Below are 23,838 nucleotides of genomic sequence, written 5' to 3' on the forward strand. Positions count from 1 at the left end.
AGCATGTGCCTGTAATTGCAGCTACTCGGGATGCTAAAGTGGAGGATTGCTTGCACCCAGGAGGTCAAACTGTAGTGAGCCAGGATCACACCACCGCACTCCAGCCTGGGTGACAGTGAGACCCAGTCTCTCAAACAACAACTACTACTACTTTGTATGATTTCAGTTATCTGAAAGTCACTGAAACTTGCTTCCTGGCCCAGCATGTAGTAACTTTCGGTATTTATGTGTGCTATGCAGTTACTAGGTACAGTGTTCTACACATGTTAATTTGGTTAAGATGCTGATCATGTTGCTTCCATCTTCTATATCCTTACTTATCTTACTAATTCGTTTTCAATTTGAGAGAAGTTCATTAAAATCTCTCATTAAGATAAATTGTCTAGTTTTTGGTTCTATTTTATTTTTTTTAAGAGTACAATATATTTTATTCACTGATAAACTAAAAGCCATTCTTGGCATTTCTCGTGTATACTTCCTTTATTTTATTAGTAAGCAAAGCCCTATAAGGGAAGCCTTTGCCTAGTCCTCCGACTCTGATTCATCTTCATCTGGATTAATCTGGAAGTAACGAACTTCCTAAGTCTCCTTGTCAAATGCAACTACTCGAAGCCAATCCTGAAGATTGTTCTTCTTAAGGTACTTCTTAGTAAGGTATTTCAAATACCTTTTAGAGAACTTTCTCAGAAACAACTATGATTTTATTCTTGAAGCATTCAATGTAGACAACATTCCCGAGATTTCCAGTTTTGCCATTAACTTTAAACTTCTCCCGTAGAAACTATTCCTATTTTAAAACAGAAAGAATGCAAACCTGGGGAATAGAACCCTAGATATTCACTAAGGAATATCTAAAAATATTTCCAGAATCGAAAATTCCATCTTCTACTGAAATTAAACTTCCAGGTTAACCTCTTGGGCTTCTTGCCTTGCAAGTCGGCCGCCTGAACAGAGAGATTTTCTTAAGGTTTAAGTATACAATTCAGGGGTTCTTTTAGTATATTCACCAAGCTGTGTGACAATCACTATTGTCAAATTCTGCAACACTTTCTTCTCTCCCAAAAGAAACTCTGTACCCATTAGTAGTCATTCTCCATTCACCCTTTCTTCCAGCCCATCACAACTGCTAATCTACTCTCTGCCTCCAAGGATTTGCCTATTTGGCATATTGCCCTCTTCCTCCAAAACGTAATCAGAAATGAGGACTTTTTTGTTTGCCTTTCTTCACTTAGAGTCATGTTTTAAGATTTATCCATCTTGCACCATTAGGATTTCATTCTTTTTTATGGCCAAATACTCTTCCATTCTATGGATATACCACATTTTTAATCTACTCATCATTTGGTAGACATTTGGACCATCTCCACTTTTTAGCTATTATAAATAACACTGCTATGAACATCCATGTGCAAGCTTTTGTGTGAATATATGTTTTCAATTCTCTTGAGTATGGACATAAAGGTGGAATTCCTAAGTCATATAGTAACTCTATGTTTAACATTTTGGGATTCTGCTAAACTGTTTTCCAAAGTAGCCGCACCATTTTATGTTCCCATCAGCAATTTTCCACATTCTTGCTTACACATTATTTTCCTGTTTTTTTTACTATAGCCATACTAGTAGGTTTGAAGCGGGTTTATGGTTTTAATGTGCAGGTCCCTAATGATTAATGAGGTTGAGCATCTTTTCAGATGAGCTCACTGGTCATTTGTAGATCTTCACTGGAGAAATGTCTACTCAGATCTTTTGCCCTAAGTTGGGCTATTTGTCTATTTATTGTTGAGTTGTTTATACATTCTGGATACAAGTCCCTTTTCAGATAGATAATTTGCAAATAATTTCTTCGGTTCTGTAGGTTATCTTTTTTTTTTTTTTCTGAAATGGGAATCTTGCTGTTGCCCAGGCTGGAGTGCAGTGGCCCAATCTTGGCTGACTGCAACCTCTGCCTTCTGGGTTCAAGTGATTCTCCTGCCTCAGCCTCTCAAGTAGCTGGGATTACAAGTATGTGCCACCACATACAGCTGATTTTTGTATTTTTAGTAGAGATGGGGTTTTGTCATGTTGGCCAGGCTGGTCTTGAACTCCTGACTTAAGGTGATCCACCAGCTTTGGCCTCTCAAAGTGCTGAGATTACAGGTGTGAGCCACCGCGCCTGGCCAGTCCTTTCAGTTCTTTGATAGTAACTTTGAAGCACAAAAGCTTTCAATTTTGATGAAGTCCAATTTATTTATTTTTTTTTTTGCTTGTGCTTTTGGTGTCATATCTAAATAAACATTGCTAAATCCAAGCTCAAGAAGACTTACCTGTGTTTTCTTATAAGCATTTTAGCTCTAACACTTATATTTTTGATCCATTTTAATTTTTGTATATGATTTGAGATATGCACCCAATTTTATTCTTTTCCGAGTGCCTATCCAGTTGCCCCAGCACCACTTGTTGAAAAGACTATTTGTTTCCCATTGCATAGTCTTGGCAACCTTGTTGAAAATCAACTGACTATAAATGTAAGGGTTTATTTTTGAACTTTCAATTTTGTTCCATTGATCTACACATTTATCCTTATGCTAGTATCACACTTCTTGATTACTGTAGCTGTGTAGTAAGCTTTTAAATCAGGATATGCGAATCCTATAACTTTGTTCTTTTTCACAATTCATTTGGCTATTCTTGGTTCCTTAAATTTCCATGCAAATTTTAGGAACAGTGTGTCAATTTCTGAAAAAGCTCAGCTGAGATTTTTATAAGAACTGCAAGGAATCTGTAGATCAATTTAAGGAGCACTGCCATATTAAGTGTTCTGATCCATAAACATGGAATATTTTCCACTTGTTTATGTCTTATTTTTTATTTTCTTAGAGACAGGGTCTCACTTTGTTGCCCAGACTGGATTAATAAAAAAATAAAAATAAAAATGAATTATTTTTTATTTTCTCAGAGACAGGGTCTCACTCTTCATGCCCAGTGGCATGAAGCAGCTCACTGCAGCCTTGAACTCCTGGGCTAAAGCAATCCTTTCACCTCAGCCTCCCAAGTAACCAGGATTACAGGCATTTGCCACCATGGCTGGATAATTTTTAAATTTTTTGTAGAGATGGAGTCTTGCTCTGTTGCCAGATTGGTCTTGAACTCCTGGCCTCAAGTGATCCTCCCACTTTATACCCTCCCAAAGTGCTAAGTGCTGAGATTACAAATGTGTGTCACTGCACCCAGTCCTAATTTCTTTTCTTTTTTTGAGACAGGGTGGAGTGCAGTGGTGCTATCTCGGCTCACTGCAACCTCCACTTCCCAAGTTCAAGAGATTCTGCAGCCTTAGCCTCTCGAGTAGCTAGGACTAGAGGCATTTGCTACCACGCTTGGCTAATTTCTTCTTGTATTTTTTATAGAGACGGAGTTTTGCCATGTTGCCCAGGCTAGTCTCAAACTCCTGACCTCAAAGTGATGTACCCACCTCAGCCTCCTGCATGAGCCACAGCATCCAGCCTCCTAATTTCTTTAAATGATATTTTGTAGTTTTGAACTACTTGTATTAGTCTTGAACAATTTGTATTAAATTTATTGCTAAGAATTTTATTTTTTTGATGTTATAAAAAGGATTTTTTTCTTACTTTCATTTTTAGATTATTCATTGCTGGTGGATAGAAATACAATAGATTTTTATATATTCATTTTATGTTCTGCAACCTTATTATACCAATTTGTTATTTCTAATAGTTTATTCATTGATTCCTTTGGTTTTTTTGTATACAGAGAAGGGTTGCTTATTCTGGACAATTTTACTCTCCATATATTTTAGGGCTATGCTACTAGGTACATATATCTTTAGTACTGTCATATTTTCTTGATGAATTGAACCTTTCACAATTATAAATATATTTTTTGTGTGTGTGTGAGATGGAGTCCTGCTCTGTCGCCAGGCTGGAGTGCAGTGGTGCAATCTTGGCTCCCTGCAACCTCCACTTCCTGGGTTCGAGCGGTTCTTCTGCCTCAGCCTCCCGAGTAGCTGGGACAACAGGTGTGTGCCACCACACCCAGCTAATTTTTTGTATTTTTTTAGTAGAGATGGGGTTTCACCATGTTGGCCAGGATGGTCTTGATTTCTTGACCTTGTGATCCGCCTGCCTCGGCCTCCCAAAGTGTTGGGATTACAGGCGCGAGCCACCACACCTGGCTATAAATATCTCTATTCTTAGCAATGCTTCTTGACTTGAATCAATTTGTCTGCAGCTCTTATTAGTATACGCATTGCATATCTTTTTCTGCCCCTTTTAAGCTTTTTTGTATTCTTTTATTTAAGAGGATTTCTTGTAAACAGCATGTAGATGATCTTTTAAAATCCAAGACTGACCGGGTGCAGTGGCTTATGCCTATAATCCCAATAGTCTGGAAGGCCAAGACAGGAAGATTGCTTGAGCCCAGGAGTTTACAACCAGTTTGGGCAACATAATGAGATGTCATCTCTACAAAAAATCAAAAAATTCACCAGGCATGGTGGCACACGCCTGTAGTCCCTGCTACTTGGGAGGCTGAGCCATAGTAACATTTATCAAATATTTTATATATATAAAATATAAAATATTTTGTTTATATATTTTAATGTCTTATATGTATATAATGTATATAAGCTTAAATATATATTATTTGGTTTAATTTACCATCCTATTTGCTATTTGTCTTGCTTTTTCTATGTCCCCTTTTCCCTCCTTTTTTTTTCTTTTTTTAAGACAGAGTTTCGCTCTATCACTTAGGTTAGAGGGCAATGGCACAATCACGGCTCACTGTAGCATCAATCTCCTGGGCTCAAGTGATCCTCTAACGTCAGCCTCCTGAGCAGCTGGGCCCACAGATGTGTGCTACCACACTGACTAATTTTTATTCTATTTTTTTGTAGAAATAGGGTTTCACCATGTTGCCCAGGCTGGTCTCAAATTCCTGGGCTCTAGCAATCCACCCGCCATAGCCTCCCAAAGTGCTGGGATGTGATTACAGGCATGAGCCATTGTGCCTGATATTGTCTCCTTTATCTTTTTTTTTTTTTTTGAGACAGAGTCTCACTCTGTTGCTTAGGCTGGAGTGCAGAGGTAAGATTTCAGCTCACTGCAACCTTAGCATCCGGGATTCAAATGATTCTCATGCCTCAGCCTACCAAGTAGCTGGAACTACAGGCCTGCACCACTGTGTCTGGCTAATTTTTATATATATATATATATTTTTTTTTTTTGAGACGGAGTTTCGCTCTTGTTACCCAGGCTGGAGTACAATGGCGCGATCTCGGCTCACCGCAACCTCCGCCTCCTGGGTTCAAGCAATTCTCCTGCCTCAGCCTCCCAAGTAGCTGGGACTACAGGCACGCGCCACCATGCCCAGCTAATTTTTTTTGTATTTTTAGTAGAGACGGGGTTTCATCATGTTGACCAGTATGGTCTCGATCTCTTAACCTCGTGATCCACCCACCTCGGCCTGCCAAAGTGCTGGGATTACAGGCATGAGCCACCGCGCCCGGCCAATTTTTATATTTTTATTAGAGCCTGGGTTTCACCATGCTGGCCAGGCTGGTCTTGAACTCCTGGCCACAGGTGATCCTCCCACCCTGCCTCCCAAAGTGCTGGGATTACAGGTGTGAGCCACCACATCCAGCCTCTCCTGTTTAATCTTTTTCTAGACTCATATTCCAATTCTATATTCCATTTCTCTCCCCTCTTAACTATTCATTATACATTATTTTATTATGTGTTTAACTCGCTGTCCCAGAAATTATAGCACACATCATGCACTTAATATAGTTTAGTACTTTACCACTGCCTAGAAAAGCAAAAACCATAGGATACATTAATTCTATTTCCTTTCCTCTAAAATTATATGCCATAGTTGTAATTTATTTTTATTGCATATAACATAAATAACTTTAATCTCACAGACATTAATTTGCAACCCCATTAGACATTAGATTATAATCATTTAGATTTACCTACATACTTAACTTTTGTATTGTTCTTCATTTCTTTCAGCATCTCTACTTTTTTTGAGAGACAGGGTCTTGCTCTGTTGCTCAGGTTGGAATGCAGTGGCACAATCACAGCTTACTGTAACCTTAAACTCCTGGGCTCAAGTAGTCCTCCCACCTCAGTGTCCTGAGTAGCTAGGACTACAGCTGTACACCACTACATCCAGCTAATTTTTAAATTTTTAGTAGAGACAGTGTCTCATTGTGTTGCCTGTCTGGTCTCAAACTCATGGCCTTCTTCTAACTTGGCCTCCCAAAGCACTGGGATTACCAGCATGAGCCACTGTGTCCAGTCTCCAATTTCCTATATAACATTTCTTCTACCAAACAATGTATCTTTAGTATTTCATTTACTGTGTCTACCAGTGACAAATCCAATCAGATTTTTTTTGTCTAAGAATATCTTTATTTTATTTCAAAGAGTATTTTTGGTGCATATAGAAATCCAGCCTGGCAGTTTCTTTCAGCATTATAAAGACATTGTTTAATGGTTTTCTGGTTTTACTTATTTCTATTGAAAAGTTAGGTTTTACTTTTATTGCTATTCCATTGATGGTATATGTATTTTCTCCCCAGCTCCTCACCAATGCCCTTTTTCTTCGGTTTTCAGCAGGTATGCTATGGTATGCCTAATATATTGTGTTAGTCTGTTTGGGCTGTTATGACAAATGCCATAGAGTAAGTAGCTTATAAACAAAAGAATTTTATTTCTTACAAGTCTGGAGACTAGCAAGTTGAAGACCAAGGCACCAGCAGATTCAGTGTCTGATGAGGGCCTCCCTTCTCACAGATGGTGTCTTCCTGCTATATCCTCAGATGATAAAGGGGACTACCTAGGTCCCTGGGGTCCCCTTCATAAAGGCACTAATCCCACTCATGAGGGCTCTGCCCTCACAACTTCCCAAAGGCCCCACCTCCTGATAACATCACTTTGGGGGTTAGGATTTTAACATATAAATTTTGTGGAGACACAAATATTCAGGCCATAGGATATGTTTTCCACGTACTTATTCTGCTTAGACTTTATAGGGCTTCTTGAATCTGTGGCTTAATGTCTTTCATCAATTTTCAAGAATTTCCAGCCTGAAATTCAAATATGTTTCTTTCCAATTCCTTTTCTCCTCTCCTTCTGCAATTCCAATCAAACACACATGAGATAATTGAATCACTGAGTCTCAAGTGTGTCTTGTGACATCTTTTATATCCTTTGTCTCCCCATGCTTCAGTCTGGATATTTTCTTCAGGCCTATTAGTTCACTTATTGTATCTTCAGTTCTGTGTAATTTACTGTTAAATCTATATCACATTAATTTCTTAATTTCACACACTGTATTTTTCAGTTCTAGAACTTTCTTTTAGCTTTTATAGTTTCTAGTTCTCTGCTAAAATTCTAAAACTTGACATATATTCCAGCTTATTAATCATAGTTATTTTAAAGTGTATATCTTGAGCCAGGTGCAGTGGCACCTGCCTGTCATTTCAGCTACTTGAGAAGCTGAGGCAGAAGCATTGCTTGATCCCAGTAGTGTGAGATCAGCCTAGGCAACATAAGAAGACCCTGTCTCAAAAAAATAAAACTAAAGTCCACATCTGATCAATCCAGTATCCCCAGATATACTGTGGGTCTGCTTCTACTGCAGTGCTTTCTCTTTTAGTCATATCTTTTCTTCTTCTGTCAGTTTTTTTTTTTTAAACTGAGTGGTAGATACTGCATTTGAAAAAATTTAGACAATACAGGCCGGGTGTGGTGGCTTTTAATCCTAGCACTTTGGGAGGCAGAGGTGGGCGGATCACCTGAGGTCAGGAGTTCCAGACCAGCCTGGCCAACATGGTGAAACCTCATCCCTACAAAAAATACAAAACTTGGCTAGGCCCACACCTGGTGGCAGGTGCCTATAATCCCAGCTATTTGGGAGGCTAAGGCAGGAGATTTGCTTGAATCTGGGAGGTTGCAGTGAGCTGGGATGGCACCATTGCACTCCAGCCTGGGTGACAAGAGGGAGACTCCATCTCAAAAAACTAAAAAAAAAAAAGAAAAAAATTAGAATAGAAGATAATTAGAAATGTAGGATGATGTTGTTTTCCTCCAGAGGAAATTTACTTTTGCTTCTGGCAGGCAGCTAAGACTGGGCACTAGCAATCCCAGACCACCTTAATCTAATTGGAAATTAAGATGACTACAATGTGGGTTCTAATTCTAATTCTTTGGAGGACTGATCATTATTCAAGATGTACTTCAGGATTCCAAGAGAAATCCTGAGTATTTACCAGGCTACCTCTCCTGGTCAAATCCTGAATTCCGCTTTTTGTCTCCCATCCCTGTGAATCTGTTAAAAGTTTTGCTTAGTTTTTCAGCCTCACTGAACCTATAATAAAATGTCATCTTTAGTTAGCATGATCCAATGGAAACATTTTTTAAAAACAAGAAGCCTAAAAGACAGCTCCTAGGGTAGGCATGGTGGTTCATGCCTGTAATCCCAGAACTGTGGGAGGCAGGCAGATCACTTGAGCCCAGGAGTTTGAGACTAGCTTGAGTAACATTGCAAAACCCTAGCTCTACAAAAATTAGCTGGGTACAGTGGCATGAGCCTGCAGTAACAGCTACTTGGGAAGCTGAGGGGTAGGATCTCTTGAGTCCAGGAGGCAGAAGCTGCAGTAAACTGTGATCGTCCAGTGCACTCGACGCTGACCTACAAAGTTAAGACTTTATCTCAAAAAAAAAAAAAGACTTAGCTTCTAGTCCTAGATATTATCTTTGTCACTTAAGCACTTATGTATTTATTATTAAGTGATAATCATTCTTACTTATTAAATGATAAAATTTCCACTTTAAATGTTGTTTGAGCCTCAAATTATGTACAGCTAAATGTCAAACACCATTACAAACTACCAAGATATTAATTTAACCTACAGTTGTTTAACCAAATTAAGCAACAAGGACAGCCTGATATAATATAGATTGGTGAGGATTTTAAGATCATAGTTCACATATAGAGCTTTTAAATTACAAAAAACTAATAAAACACTTTTAACATTTCTAAAATCCTATAGAATAATAATCGCCAAATGAAGAACTATTCATACATACTTTTACATCCCATTTTTGTGAAAAGGGTCTTCAAGTCAGGATCCTTAGCTTGTGATTGCACTCCACAGACAAATACTTTTGAGGTATTATTATTTGTTAAAACTGACATATGGGCAACTGTGTACCACGAACCTGTATTGACCATTAAGATATCATCATCCATATTTAATAAAGCCTTTACAGAATGGACAGCAAGACTTCGAGATTTGTCCTATAAGATAACAGTGTGATTAGAATTTCAAAGGGTATGACTAGGAATATAAGCTGACTTCGATTTGCTTTACAAAAAAGAAAGTACTTCATAGTAATATTAGATACCTAATCCATTTTAGTTTTAACATCTTAATATGTCTAAGTAAAGAGTTAGCAGAGACAACTGATATATTTAAAACAAACAGCTTAACTTTGTTTAGCCTAAATTATGACTGTTACTAATTTTTGTATAAAGCAATACCAAAATCTCTATAATATAGTCAACAGATGAAGGATGTCCTATCTTAGCTCCCATTCTTACCCCTTCACAAAAACCCACTCATCCAGTACCTCCATTTTTTTTCTCCCCATTACCTTGTCACCTAAACTGCCACTAGCTCACAGAGGTTAAAATCAAGATGTTTGAGAAGCTTAGGCTTCTGCAGTTGATCTCAGTGCTTGACATGGTAAGAGATTCTCCCCAAGAATATGAATGTGGAAAAGGGATAAACCTTAGAAGATCAAGGTACATTTGAGGCAATGATTAGACTCTACAGATGTAAAAATGAATTTAACCTACTTTTTTTATACCTTTTATTTTTGTTCTGTTTAAACCACATTATACCTCATACTCTTCCTATATTGATAGCCTTTATACACCTCTCACAAATCAAAGCTCTAAGACTATATTACAGAAATTATGAAAAACGATTACAATTGCTTTTTCATATACAAGATGGCACTAGAATCTTTCCCGGAAATGAAAGGAAGAAAAGGTTTCATTGTAACTTCTCTTGAATTCTCCTTTAGGGGAGAAAAGTAGAACCTTACAGCTGCCAGTAATGTAAATCTTCCCATCTATGGAATCGGGGAGAAGAATATGTTCTTTGTAAATTCACATAAGACAAAGATGCCAATCAGATGCACTGATTGTAGAGATATTAGGTGACAATTAGGCCTTATAAACCTCCCTGATAATCTATAAAAACATATACAATGTTAGGTTTTAAGTGGAGAAGTTCTTTGGTTAGGTTGGATTGTTGAGAATCACAATGAAAGTAAACATTAGTTTACCTGAAAAATAAGTTTGTAATCTTTGAAAAGATCTATATTTATAAGATCGTTTTTAAGATGAGATGGAAAAATTAAGACATCATAGCAATGTTGGTCCACCGCAAAGACTTTATCATCAATATGCAATACAGATTTGACTTTATGATAGCCTCTTCTCTTCAAATTATTATAAACTTCTTCAGGGCTGTAAATATACAACATTTGCTTGTAAATACAAATATAATACATTAAAAATTTGCTTGTAATTACAAATATAATACATTAAAAATGTACTTAACACTAACACCTTTTTCCTGTAACAAAGAAAAACATCACTTCATGCATTACATCTAATGGAATTAACAATTTTAACCAAAAATAAACGAAAAGATAATTATTGACAGAAAAGTTAACGTATGTATGTAGTTACCTTTGGTAATTTGGTCATAAGCTCTGAAACGTAACTATGATTCCCTAATCACTCCCCTAGATATGACACCCCCACCTCTTAAAAAAGGCAATGCTTCTCATCATATTATTTTAAAAGCATGGAGACTTGAAATATAAAGAATTTGATTTAAACACTTACCTGATTTTACAAGTATTTATCCAAGCATAAAGTGGTAAAGTGGAGGCCCTTAGTTCCTGTTTCCTAACTGTTTCTGGCAGGATGTGATAAATTGAAAGGGCATCATGTTTGATTCGACATCTTGCCAATGCTGCAGCCAATTTTATCTTAAAACTAGAGACAGAAAATCCATCCTTACTCTACAGCATTTGAGATAAGACTATCAATTTTCCACTGAAAACTCTAACAATTACATTTAGAATTTTAACAAATAATTCCATTTCAAATTTTTGAAGTCTAAAATAAAAATGTGTCTTATCTGAAAATAGAAATATAATAATCCCGATTCCTTTCTGTTTTTGCTGCCCTGTATAGATGTGCAGCAACTTCTTAACTATTATATTGATTGCTGTTGAAAGATAAACCTTTTTTTTTTTTTTTGAGATAGAGTCTCCATCTGTCGCCCAGGCTGGAGAGCAGTGGCATGATCTCGGCTTACTGCAACCTCCGCCCTGTGGGTTCAAGCAATTCTCCTACCTCAGCCTCCTGAGTAGCTGGGACTACAGGTGTACACCACCACACCCGGCTAATTTTTGCATTTTTAGTACAGATGGGGTTTCGCCATGTTGGCCAGGCTGGTCTCAAAATCTTGACCTCAAGTGATCCGCCCAACTTGGCCTCCCAAAGTGCTGGGATTACAGGCATGAGCCACTGCACCCAGCTGAAAGACAAACTTTATTTAGTGAGAAGGGTTTAGGATTTAGAGTCAGACAAACTTGAAGTTAAATTCAGGTTTTATCACTTACTAGCTATGTAACCTCAGGAATGCTACTTAATCTCCTTTTTCAGCCTAGTTTTCTCATCTGTTAAAGGTGGTCAACTTACCTTGTTATTAATGTAGTGATTATCAATGTGTGCAAAATTACTAGAACAGTGCCTGGCACTTAGCAGGCACTCATTATAGCCTAGTTATTAGTATCACAGATGGCAACAATATAGTCTTGATATGATTAAAAAACTTTCATGAGTCTGTATTAAGTCCTTCCCAGTTCTGAATGTCCCATGCTTTAAAGTTCCAAATCACAAAAAAGAAAAACAAGAACTAGTAAGCATCGCCATGAAGGCTTAATGATTTTTCTTTATCTCATAGCCCAAATTTTTAACAAATGAAAACACAGGACTTATTTCTGACACATATTCATAGCATTTTCACAGTGGGAATCTAACTGAAATTAACCTCAAGTATAACCTTGAGTAAGAAGTAAGAAGAGATGTCACAAAAGAGTCAAATACCATCTGAGCTGTGGTCAGTGGGTGGTTCAGAAAGGGAGGACACTTTCAGGGAATTACTGTCAGGCCCGCCTAAATTGTTTCAAAGAATGTTGGGAGCCAGGACAAGACGGGTAGTAAATGAGCATCTCTGTTATTTTTTTTTTAGCACCAACTGTTAAATACTTACTTATTTTCTTTATGCCTGCAGTTTCCTTACTCTACATTGCTTATCTACTCAATAGAATGAGAACATCTCACCCCAAAAATTGTTTATATGGGAATATTATGTGTATGTATATGAGAGAGAGAATACAGGGGTACTTGGGAAGAAAAGGAAAGGGTAGTCAAACAGTAAGCCTTTCAGGACTGCAATCAAATTAGATGTGTCTAATTCTGGGTCTAAATGTCACAGAACTATGGCAGTGGACACTAAAAAAAATAAATAGTACATTAATGTACCTCAAAAAGTAAATTAATGTAAAAGCAGTGAGTTACTGTTCTATATTATACATTGTGAGATATTCTGAGTATAGACTTTTTTTATTAACAATACTTGCAAATACCTACTTAGTTCAAATTTATTATAATAAATGCTATTGACTGAATGATTCAATCATTAAAGACTAGAAATATGAAGCTGAGAAATATATATGTGTTATATATATGTGAGGAGTGTAAGGAGAAATAATTCTCCAATTTTCCAGATAGTAAACATTTTGGACCATGATTTTTAACATAATTTAATCCCACAAAAAATCAAGTATAGATGCAGTTATACAGATTTTTATGTAAATATACTATATTAGACTTAGAGCAAAGATCAAATCCAAATGTTATTAAAATAACCAGACTTATACTTCTGTAAATGAAGTATCCTATCCTGTGGTTACTAAAAAAAAACCTCTTCCGTAGCTGTAAATAAGGAGGACTGCAATGATGAAAATGTTAGCAAAGTAGCCTTTCCCAATACTCTTGATCCAGAAGCCCTTCTTCTGCTGCAATTTGTATGTTATCACAGAGAGCTGCCTGATTATCTCTTTTACCATCATTCCAGTTACACACACAGTTTCCTTTATAATATTAAATTATAATTATGTAATTTCTAAGCTTAAATTTTAGATGAAATGCATCAGCCACAGGACAGAATCGAAACTCCTTATCAGGATATTCTAGGATATTAATAGTTTAACCTGAAACAACTCCTCCTGCCTCAGTTCCCATCACTCCCATCCATGAATCTATCTTCAGTCACGCACTGAACTGTCACTCTATGGTATGCCAGGTCATGTCTCCTCTTTCTCTCTCTTCCATATTCTCTCTCAATTATCTCAACTCAGGTAATTTGATTGCAGAGTTCAAGCCCAACTGGCATGCTTAAGAGAGAAGAGAGAAAGAGAAAGAGAGAGAGATTTTTGGATGTAGGAAGAGAGAGTCAAGCCAGTTTTTCCAGTGTTTGGTACTATAAAATGTAGCTCCTTTGTTAGGGAGTTGTTGGCAGCCAAGCTTCCTATCCTAGCAGTATGGAATGATAAGAGAATGGAGGGAAAGAAAAGCAGAGACTAGAGTCCTGATGATTTTGGAATCACAGGCTCTAGTTAGTAGAAGCACAGCTACATCACCGCCCTTCCTGCAGCCTCATGTTCAATTCCTCCATCAATGATCTTAAAGTCCTTCTTTTGCAGAATCTGTTGTTGCAAAAAAGAATCTTAACTAATATGCCATTTTTCCTCAGTTTATTTTTAAATGAAATTATTCTTTTTTGGCTTTTTATTACTCTTTTTGGCTTTTTGTAATATACATTCACATTTTTAAATTTTTCAGAAATCTTTATGTAGTTTTTGACTCAAGTTTTTGAATGGCATTACTAATGTCTAACACATCAGAACTGTGGTTCTTTTTAAATAAAAATTGAATAATGTTATGAGCTGCATAATGACATTTAGGTCAATGATGAACTGTGTTTATGATGGTGGTCCCAAAGAGTTTACTATGGTATAATTACTGTACCTTAGCTATATTTAAATATGTTTAGATACACAAATACTTGCCATAGTGTTGTAATTGCCTACAGTATTCAGTACATAACATGCTGTGCAGGTTTGTAGCCTAGGAGCACTAGGCTATACCATATAGGATAGGTGTGCAGTAGGCTATACCATCTAGGTTTGTGTAAGTATACTATATGATGTTCCCATTAGAAGAAATCACCTAAGGACACATTTCTCAGGATGTTCCCCATCATTAAGTGATACGTGATTGCATTTTCTTAATGCCGAAAGATAATCTTAATGAACTGCTTGAATTTCCCAGAAAAATATAAAATCAGACATCTGTTTCAGACTCTTCATGAGGTGAGCAGGTGAAGAGTTTCTGAAGAAGGGGTAGAGAGAATGTGAGAGATAAAACCCATGAACAGGTATTTAAGGGGCATTTTGGCAATGAGAAATTCTGAAGCATTATGGAGAATGAGAGAAACTGGAGAAGACAAGAAAAAGAACATACCTGAGCAAATGTCATTTATTCCAAAAATGCATGGCTGCCTTAATATTCATAAACCAGTCAACATAAATCACCTGGCCACTTAATACAACAGAGAAGAAAAACAGTCACTTCAGTCTTCTAAAGCTGGTCTCTGTTTTCTTAACTCAGCAAGACTGCTATTTTCTACTTCCTGCATTGCAGTTTGAGAATTGCTCCAGGCATAAAGCCAAGACTATTCTAGGGCTCACCTCATTTGTTTTTTCTTTCAGGGATCAAGTTTCTGTGCAGCTTTTTGCCTAATGTCCAAAACCTTTACATCCTATAATATATTTTGTCCAGTTTTCTAGTTGTTACAGTAGAAGGGGAAGCCTGATCCAAGATATTCTATCATGACTATACAATTCCAGTTTGAAAACATCACTTTACCTGCTGTGAAGAATGGATTGCAGGAAAGTAAGAGTTATAGGCCAGGGGAACCTATCTAAGGAAGCTATCGTGGTAGTCCAGGTAACAGATTATGGTGGCATAGATTTGGACAGTAGTAGTGAAAATGGAAAGAAGCACACAGACTCAGTGTAGGTTTCTGAATTGGAGTTACAGGACTTGATGCAGTAGATACAGATTGAGTGCAGGGGAGGGGAGGAAAGAAGAATTAAGGATGATATCCAGGTAGATGGTGATGCTGTGAAGTAGAAGACTTCAGGATAAACGGTTTTGGGGTGATCTGGAAGAAGAACTAAGTCTTTCCCCTCCTTTCTCTAGTTTTTCATTGCCTATTTTCCAATTGCTGCCTCACAACAGTCCAACAAATAATTTGACAGAAATAGATTATTGGGCTGGTGGAAAGGCACGGAGAGTGAGAAAGAAGGGACTGTGGTCTCTCTTTTTTTAAACTAGTCACACAGTATTAAAAAGACAGTTGCATTTTATACACAAAAATGAATTCTTAAAAACCATTCATATGTAAAAAAAAAATAGGTATCATCTTGGATTATATGTCTAAAGCCATAAATAAGTGAAGAAAAAGATACATGTTGGTGCATAGGGGTATAAGAGTGAAAAAAACCCAAGGATCCCTAGGAGGAACAACAAAGGTCAAACCACTCTTACAATGAAGAAATCGTTCTCATTCAATTTCTTGCTAATTACTTCTTCTTCTATTACATCTTAGAATTAGTCTTTATCTAATGGCCAGGCACAGTGGCTCATGCCTGTAATCCCAGGCATGATTTTGGGAGGCCGAGACAGGCAGATCACCTGAGATCAGGAGTTTGAGACCAACCATGGCCACAAAAACACAAAAATTAGCCAGGCATGATGATGCACACCTCTAATCTCAGCTACTCAGGAGGCTGAGGTGACAGAATCACTTGAACCCAGTAGGCAGAGGTTGCAGTGAGCCAAGATCTCATCATTGCACCACTCCAGCCTGGGGGACAGAGCAAGACCCATCTCAAAAAAAAAATAGTCTTAATCCTCTAAGTAGATATATGCTAAGGTATACTTTGAGCTTACAGTGATTTAACTTCCCTGGCAACTAGTCTCAAGCCCTAAAAGATGAATCGAGTTGGCTTCCAGCTGTCTTTCTGTGGTTTCGAATACCACTTAATTGGCTACAGGGAATTGGCCTGAGAGAATGGACCTGACCCACACTGAGCCAACTGAATTTCCTCTCACAGGAATTTAGAATTGGGAGGTACAGATAATAAGTTAGTCTAAGTGAAGAAACTAGCATACAACTGCAACATAAGCTTAGGTACTGAGGTACAACAGTAGGGCCTTTTCCATGCAGACTAAAAAAGCACAGTAGGGAGATGTGCAGAGGGAAAAATATGAAGCAGATACTATGAGAGAAGCAGAGATAATAAGATAAAGAGATAAAGCAAATGAAAGTCCTAACATCTTTCCAGTTCCTGATTTCATTCTCTTCCTGAGTCCTTGAGCTGTATGAGATATCCCAGTATCTTTGTTTTCCATTTTTGCTCAAGCTCACTGAAGATGGCTTCAATTACTTGAAAGCTAAGAAGACTTGAATAAAATGCTGTGGCATCTTTGTACATGTATTTTCCCAGCACTGTGCTACTATTCTTCTCTGCAATTCAATCACTAAACATAGGCATTTCTCCTATAGCATATTATTAATTGAGTACAATGTGACTGATTAATTTAAGACTAAGATTTACAGCACATAAAATTCTATTGGTTTGGGTATGGGGAAAAAGTATTGCACTGACAACAATGTAACCAGAATATGTGTTAAGGCAGGTGGTAGCACGATGTAGATATGGGAATGGGGAAAATCTGGGGAACCAGGAATCCTTCGACATTAACATCTTCTAGTTCCTCTGACCTCTTAAGTCAGGCCCTTTGCTTGTCCTGCTCCCACTTGTCTCGCCAGCATCCTTGGCTAAAGTCTACTTCTAATGAAACCACAGTGTAATCTTTCTTTCTTGGTTAGAGCCCTGTGAGTTTCTTGGTTGACTCAGCATAACCCGAGCTCTCATTAGCCCCTCTGAGACTAAGTTGAAACATGAAGGGCCCCTAAGTCCTGATTATGTCAAACAGAAACTAGGAGAGGCACAGGAAACTGAAACTCAGAGCCTCTCCCATAGCATATTGCTCCACTGAGTTTCCTCTGAATGCCCATCCTGGGAGTCAGGCTGCCCAGTACTGGAACTAGCATAGCAGCAAGGCAGTTTCCCCAAAACCCAAAATAAATAGGCACAATATCCTTACTTATTTAACACAGTGAGCACATACATCTGATTGCTTTTGCACTTCTCCATCCCATGCTTTCTCATGGCTATGACAATGACACAAGATATGACTATGTTCTAAACTTCCAGAGTACCCCAGCCAAGCCTCACTAAGTTAAGTGGAAGGAGCGATAGCATATAAATGGTTGAAGTTTGGACTCTAGGTAGAAAGTGATTGCTGAGTGTGAATTCTGGCTACTCCCCTTTCCCGTTATATGGCATTAAACAGTCTCAAAACTTTTTGGTACCAGGGACCAGTTTCGTGGAAGACAATTTTTCCACGAACTGGGGGAGGGTGGAGGGAATGATTTTAGGATGAAACTTTTCCACCTCATATCATCAAGCATTAGATGATCTCATAATGATCCTTAGATTCTCATAAGGAGCACGCGACCTAGATCCCATGCATGTGTAGTTCACAGCAGGGTTCATGCTCCTATGAGAACCTAATGCGGCTGCTGATCTGACAGAAGGTAGAGCTCAGGTGGTCATGCTCGTTCACCAACCACTCACCTCCTGCTGTACTGCCCAGTTCTGAACAGGCCACAGGGCCCAGTTCTGAACAGGGTACTGGTCTGCGGCCCTCAGGTTGGTGACCCCTGCTTTAACTTGTCTGTTCCTGATTTTTCCCATGTGTAAAATTACAAGTTGGTAACAGTAACCAATGCATTAATCTATTCATGAGGGTGAAATCTTCATGACCTAAACACTTCTCATTAGGCCCCAACTCCCAACATTGTCATACTAAGGATTAGGTTTCCAATATATGAATTCTGGGGGACACATTCAAGCCGTAGAAAATGGTAACACTTAACATTTACTGACCATTTATTCTATGTCTGTTTCTAAGCTGAGTATTTTACTTGCATTAATCTAATCCATTATCCCAACTACCCTTTGATGTAGATAATTATTATTTTCAGGGTAGACTTCTACTGATACTTAGGATAAAAAGAAAACATTTACCTATTGCTGGATTCGAGTTGCTAACATTTAAGATGTTAGTTTATTCTTAAGTAGAATTTTTTTTCTTTACTTTGGCAAAATAGTTGATTCTTGCCTACTGTTGGAATTTTCTCATTTGATTCATGTTAGAGGTTTTCTTTTTTTTTTTTTACAAAGCTACAAATAAACTAAGCAATTAGTAGCTGTTTCAAATACAGTTTAATTTATGTGATAAAAATTATTGGGACTTTTTAATGATTTCTCACATACTTACACATTTGATCTTGTAAATCAAGCTTTGAAAAAAACCTAATTTTAAACAAAATATTTAACCTATTTGGATTCAAGAAATTTATGCATTTTTATATTTTTCTCTATAAAATTTAACTCTTATCTACACATTATGCTGTATGTCAATTTTACCAATGAAAATACCAATGTAGGTTTCATATAAAACATCCTTTTCACTTTTACAATTACCTGTTAAGAAGGTTCTCTACTTCTCGAACTTCTGATATGGACTCTTCATTATCAGAAGGGACACGAGTTTGAAATTTCCTATCTTGGAAATCATATAGCATCACAATAATAAGACTGCTCAAATGATCTGGCTATCAAGGGAAAACACACATGAAGAAAAATATACAAACAATATCTTACCAAGCAATATTTTCCATTCCATTATTTTTCATAACAGAGCAGAAATATGACTATTTTTACATAGTCTGATTGGATAAGGAAAGAAACAAGGTCTTCAAAATAGAAAAAAAAGCCAGAAAAAAAAACCTTTCAAAAGAGACAATTTTTGATATGTTTACCAAAATGAATATTGGAAGATAGTCTATATTTAAGAGGTTTTAATATTAAGCAAACTAATTATTTAAATCTAAAGGCTTTTGAACACTTTCTTTTTAAAAAAAATCATGAGACAATGTAATTCTAAAACATATCTACTTACTATTGTGGTACTTGGGAAGATACAGCTGTCTATCAATATAGCTTCCAAAATATCTTGATCTACAAGACAAGGGAAATGGCTCTCACCAAAAATACAAAGTGGAACATGAAAATTCTGGAACCAAAATATACTTTAATAATGCCATAAATACATTTACTTTCATTTCTAAAATATACCTCAATTCTGGATAAAGACTTAAATTACAAGGACATGATGAAATATTTGTAATCTTTATGAATGCTGAACCCTTATGACCTAGACTCCACGTGGAATCATAGTCAAAGAAGCATTATCCTAATAGTCAAAGTAGTAATAAAAGGATTCCAACCTTTAATGTAAGGCCTTTGAAAAACATTAAAGAACTAATTAATAATGTTGAGCAACAGTTTTCTTATTCTTTTTACGTATTGCTGGATTCGAGTTGCTAATTTTTTTTGTTCTGTTTGTTTTTAAGACAGAGTCTTGCTCTGTCATCCAGACTAGAGTACAATGGTGCGACTCAGCTCACTGCAACCTTCACCTCCCGGGTTCAAGCAATTCTCCTGCCTCAGCCTCCAGAGTAGCTGGGACTATAGCTGCGCACCACCACACCAGGCTAATTTTTGTACGGGGTTTCACCCTGTTGGCCAGGCTGTTCTTGAACTCCTGACCTCAGGCGATCTGCCCGCCTCACCTCCCAAAGTGCTGGGATTACAAGCATGAGCCACCACACCAGGTTGCTAATGTTTTATTTAGGATTTTTGTTGTATGTTCATGTTCATGAGGGATGTTGGTCTACAATTTTCTTTTCTTGTAATATCCTTGTCAGTGTTGTTATCGAAGTTATACAGCCTATGAGTGGAAACTGTTCCTCTATTCTCTCAGAGTTTGTGTTACATTGGTATTATTTCTCAACTATTTGGTAAAACTCAATCGTGAAGACTGATATGATGACATTTAATCTAAGACCCAAATGACAAGGAGTTAGCCATGTGAATATCTAGGAAGGGACAGCATTCCAGGTAGAGGTTATGATAATTGCAAAGGTGGTTAAGTAGAAACAAGCGAACATATTTAAAAACTTCCACAGGGAACATGAGTGGTCTTTCTGTTACAACTACTTAAACTATATATACATCACATAATAAATGCTTTTTATTTATTTATTTATTTTGGGGACAGAGTCTTGCTCTATCACCCAGGCAGTGGCATGATGTCAGCTCACTGGAACCTCCGTCTCCCAGGTGCAAACGATTCTCCTGTCTCTACCAATTACAGGTATGTGCCACAGCTAATTTTTGAATTTTTAGTAGAGACGGGGTTTCACCATGTTGGCCAGGCTGGTCTTGAACTCCTGACCTCAAGTGATCTGCCCACTTTGGCTTCCCAAAGTGTTAGGATTACAGGCATGAGCCACTATGCCTGGCCTAAATTTCATTTTTCATTTGGGAGATAGGAAAACTAAAAAGAAATGACTAATTTGGGAGCACAGACTCCCAAATTTTCCCATAGAAATCCTCTGGGAGTCATTATTCACATTCCAGCCACAATTATATACTTGTACTTCACAAGGTAATTATCGCTTATAAGGAAATGAAGTTTATTACACTTCACATCCTTAGTACTTTCAAACCAATTCCCATCTACTTTGTACGTTTTGTACTTTTTTTCACAAGTACAGTATTAGAATGAAGGACTTCTAACTTGGCAGACCTCTGAGCAATGGAGATGCTGGACTCCTAAGAAATAGAAGAGGCTAGCAGGGCACGGTGGCTCACACCTGTAATCCCAGTACTTTGGGAGGCCAAGGCAGGCAGATCACCTGAGGTCAGGAGTTCGAGACCAGCCTGGCTAACATGGTGAAACATCCTTTCTACTAAAAATACAAAAAACTAGCCAGGCGTGGTGGCACACACTTATAATCCCAGCTACTTGGGAGGCTGAGGCTGGAGAATCACTTGAACCGAGGAGGTGGAGGTTGCCGTGAGCCAAGATCGCATCACTGCACTTCAGCTTGGGCAAAAAGAGTGACAAAACTCTGTCTAAAAAAACAAAACAAAACAGAAAAAGGAGAGGCAGAATGAACAAAAAGATAAAAAACATGCTTTTCTCAATATTGCACTTTTTTCCCCTTGGGCTCTTGTCAAAAGCAGTATTACCTTTGGGATGCCTTTGATATTGTGCAGAATGCATTACTTTTGTATACCTACAATTTTACCTTCACACATAGTAACATCAACATGAATAACTGTATACTTTATACAGATGCTCCTTGCCTTATGATGGGGCTATATCCTGATAAAACCATCATAAGTTAAAAATATTGTATATAAAAAATGCATGTAATACATCTAACCTATCAAGCACCATAGCTTAGCTTAGACTATCTTAAACATATTTGGAACACTTACACAGGCCTGTAGTTGGGCAAAATTACCCAACACAAAGCCTACTTTATAATAAAGTATTGACCATCTCATGTAACTGATTAGATACTGAAAGTAAAAAACAGAATGGCTGTATGGGTACTCAAAGTATGGTTTCTACTGAATGTGTATAGCTTTCACATCATGGTAAAGTGGAAAAATTATAAGGTCCCCCACCATAAATTGGGGACTGTGTGTATGTTTTCTGTGCTTGACAGTGTTCCAAGTGCATTTCATATATTAATTCATTTAATCTCCACAACAACCATATGAGTTAGGTTGTTTTATTTCATAGGAAATGAGGCACAGCACAGTTAAGTAACACGTTCATAGTCACATAGCAAGTAGCAGATCAAGGAGTCAAACCCAGGCAGTCTGGCACCAAAGTACATACACTTCACCACAACATTATGCTGCCTTTCCTCTTCTTATTCTTATGACAAACCAGAGTAACTAAATAAACCACACTGATAATACCCAATTTATGTTATCAGGACTTACTTGAAAGTTGCAAACCCTGCCTATTCTAGAATTCAGCCCAGTCAGCCCAATAACTCCAATTAACTCTCCCTCTCCCCACTCATTAAAGCTTCTCTTCAGTCTGCCGCAGGGAACTCTTATCCACCATTTCACATGTTTCCATGTGGAGGGCCTTCCCTAGAAAAATACCTTAACTCTCTCTCTACCCTTTCTTACCACTCCCTATGAAATAAAAATTGGGTTTAGTAGACATGTGAAATTAGAAGAACGAACTAGGGCATCTCTCTCCCTCTTCCCACTCAGCAGGCTGGGGGCACCAAACTCTGCAGATTCTCAAGAAAGGGCTGCCCTTTGACAATCCTTTCCTAGGAGATAACTTCTCAGTTCTTGGAATATCTGATAAAGGTAACTTTTTTTTTTTAATCCCTGGGTCCCTAGACCACACAGTATCCGCTTGACCTCTGAAGAAGCTAAAGATTGAAAACTAAGGTCAGCCACATGATTCTACCTTGTCTATGAAACTGACCCCCAATAAAAATGCTAAACAAACAACAAGGCTCAGGTGAGCTTCCTAGTTGGCAATGCTTCATTCAGGTTGTCATTCATCACTGGTGGGACAATGAACTCTCTGTAGACCACCCTGGGAAAGGAAAATAGGAAGCTTGCATCTGGTCTCTCCTGGACTCTGCCCCATGTACCTTTACTTGTTGCTGATTTGAATCTGTATCCTTTCACTATAATAAACTATTACCATGAGTATAACAGCTTTGCTGAATTCTGTCAGTCCTTTTAGCAAATTATTGAACTTGGAGGTGGTCTTAGGAACTCCTAACTACAATTACTAATTCCCAAAAGCTATAACCAAACCACATGTTAAGCATTTACTAAGTTTTTCACCGACAGATTATATGATTCTGAAATCACCAGGTTAATGCTACAATCAGTTCCTGGGATTTGAAGTTCACCAACAACATAAACCTAGAAAAGGTGGAGAAAGAAGCCAGGAAAAAAAAAAACTTAGCAATTTCAGGGATATCTCTTTCTTCAAGTTTTTTTTTTTAACTGTTGTTTGTTAATTTCTTTAAAAAATTTTTTTTGCCAGATTTTTCTTTCCCTATTTTTAAAAAAATATTTAGTGTTCCTTGAAACATACCAAGATTCTTCTAAAAAATTAATTGGCTCCTGGTACTCTACTACTTTGAGAAAGGAACAGGCAGGCTACTTTTCATTAGTAATTCTACCTTTGTTAGCAGAAAATTGACCTTGAGGTTATTTGGTAAAGCAGAACTAATGGCAGTCTGCATTTCAAAAAACATTTTATGGAGCCCTTTAAATATTTAAGAGGTTAATCAGATAAATATACTTCCTGCCTTGAAAGACCTTATATGCAATACGCAACGAAGGACATCAACAAAGGAACAAACAAAACTGAAAAGCATAAAAGACAACCAAAGGAATACACTTAATGTTTATATAAGAGATTTTCTGTTATTGCTTTTCTTCTCCTTTTACTTCCTTAAATATTATGGTAATGTTATTCAGTTACCTGTTCACAAACTCATAAACAAAAGGGACCATTACTCAAGCTCTCTTTAATTTTCACAGTAACCTTTGCAGTTTTACAGCTCCTATAAAATCT

General features: G+C 37.4%; 1 protein-coding gene across 2 annotated transcripts in view; it reads right to left on the minus strand.

The window, feature by feature from the left end:
- NSUN7 (NOP2/Sun RNA methyltransferase family member 7) overlaps window positions 1-23,838 on the minus strand; it is a 51,155-nt gene that overhangs the window by 22,564 nt on the left and 4,753 nt on the right. For both annotated transcript variants that reach the window (XM_017970596.5, XM_078367325.1), the window contains 5 exons: window positions 19,315-19,373; window positions 18,837-18,967; window positions 10,924-11,076; window positions 10,356-10,539; window positions 9,090-9,300 (listed from right to left, as the gene is read on the minus strand). In XM_017970596.5, coding sequence (XP_017826085.2) covers window positions 9,090-9,300; window positions 10,356-10,539; window positions 10,924-11,076; window positions 18,837-18,967; window positions 19,315-19,373 — 738 coding nt within the window. The remainder of the gene's footprint in view (window positions 1-9,089; window positions 9,301-10,355; window positions 10,540-10,923; window positions 11,077-18,836; window positions 18,968-19,314; window positions 19,374-23,838) is intronic.

This window comes from Callithrix jacchus, chromosome 3 (genome assembly GCF_049354715.1).
Source record: "Callithrix jacchus isolate 240 chromosome 3, calJac240_pri, whole genome shotgun sequence".
NCBI lineage: Eukaryota > Metazoa > Chordata > Mammalia > Primates > Cebidae > Callithrix > Callithrix jacchus.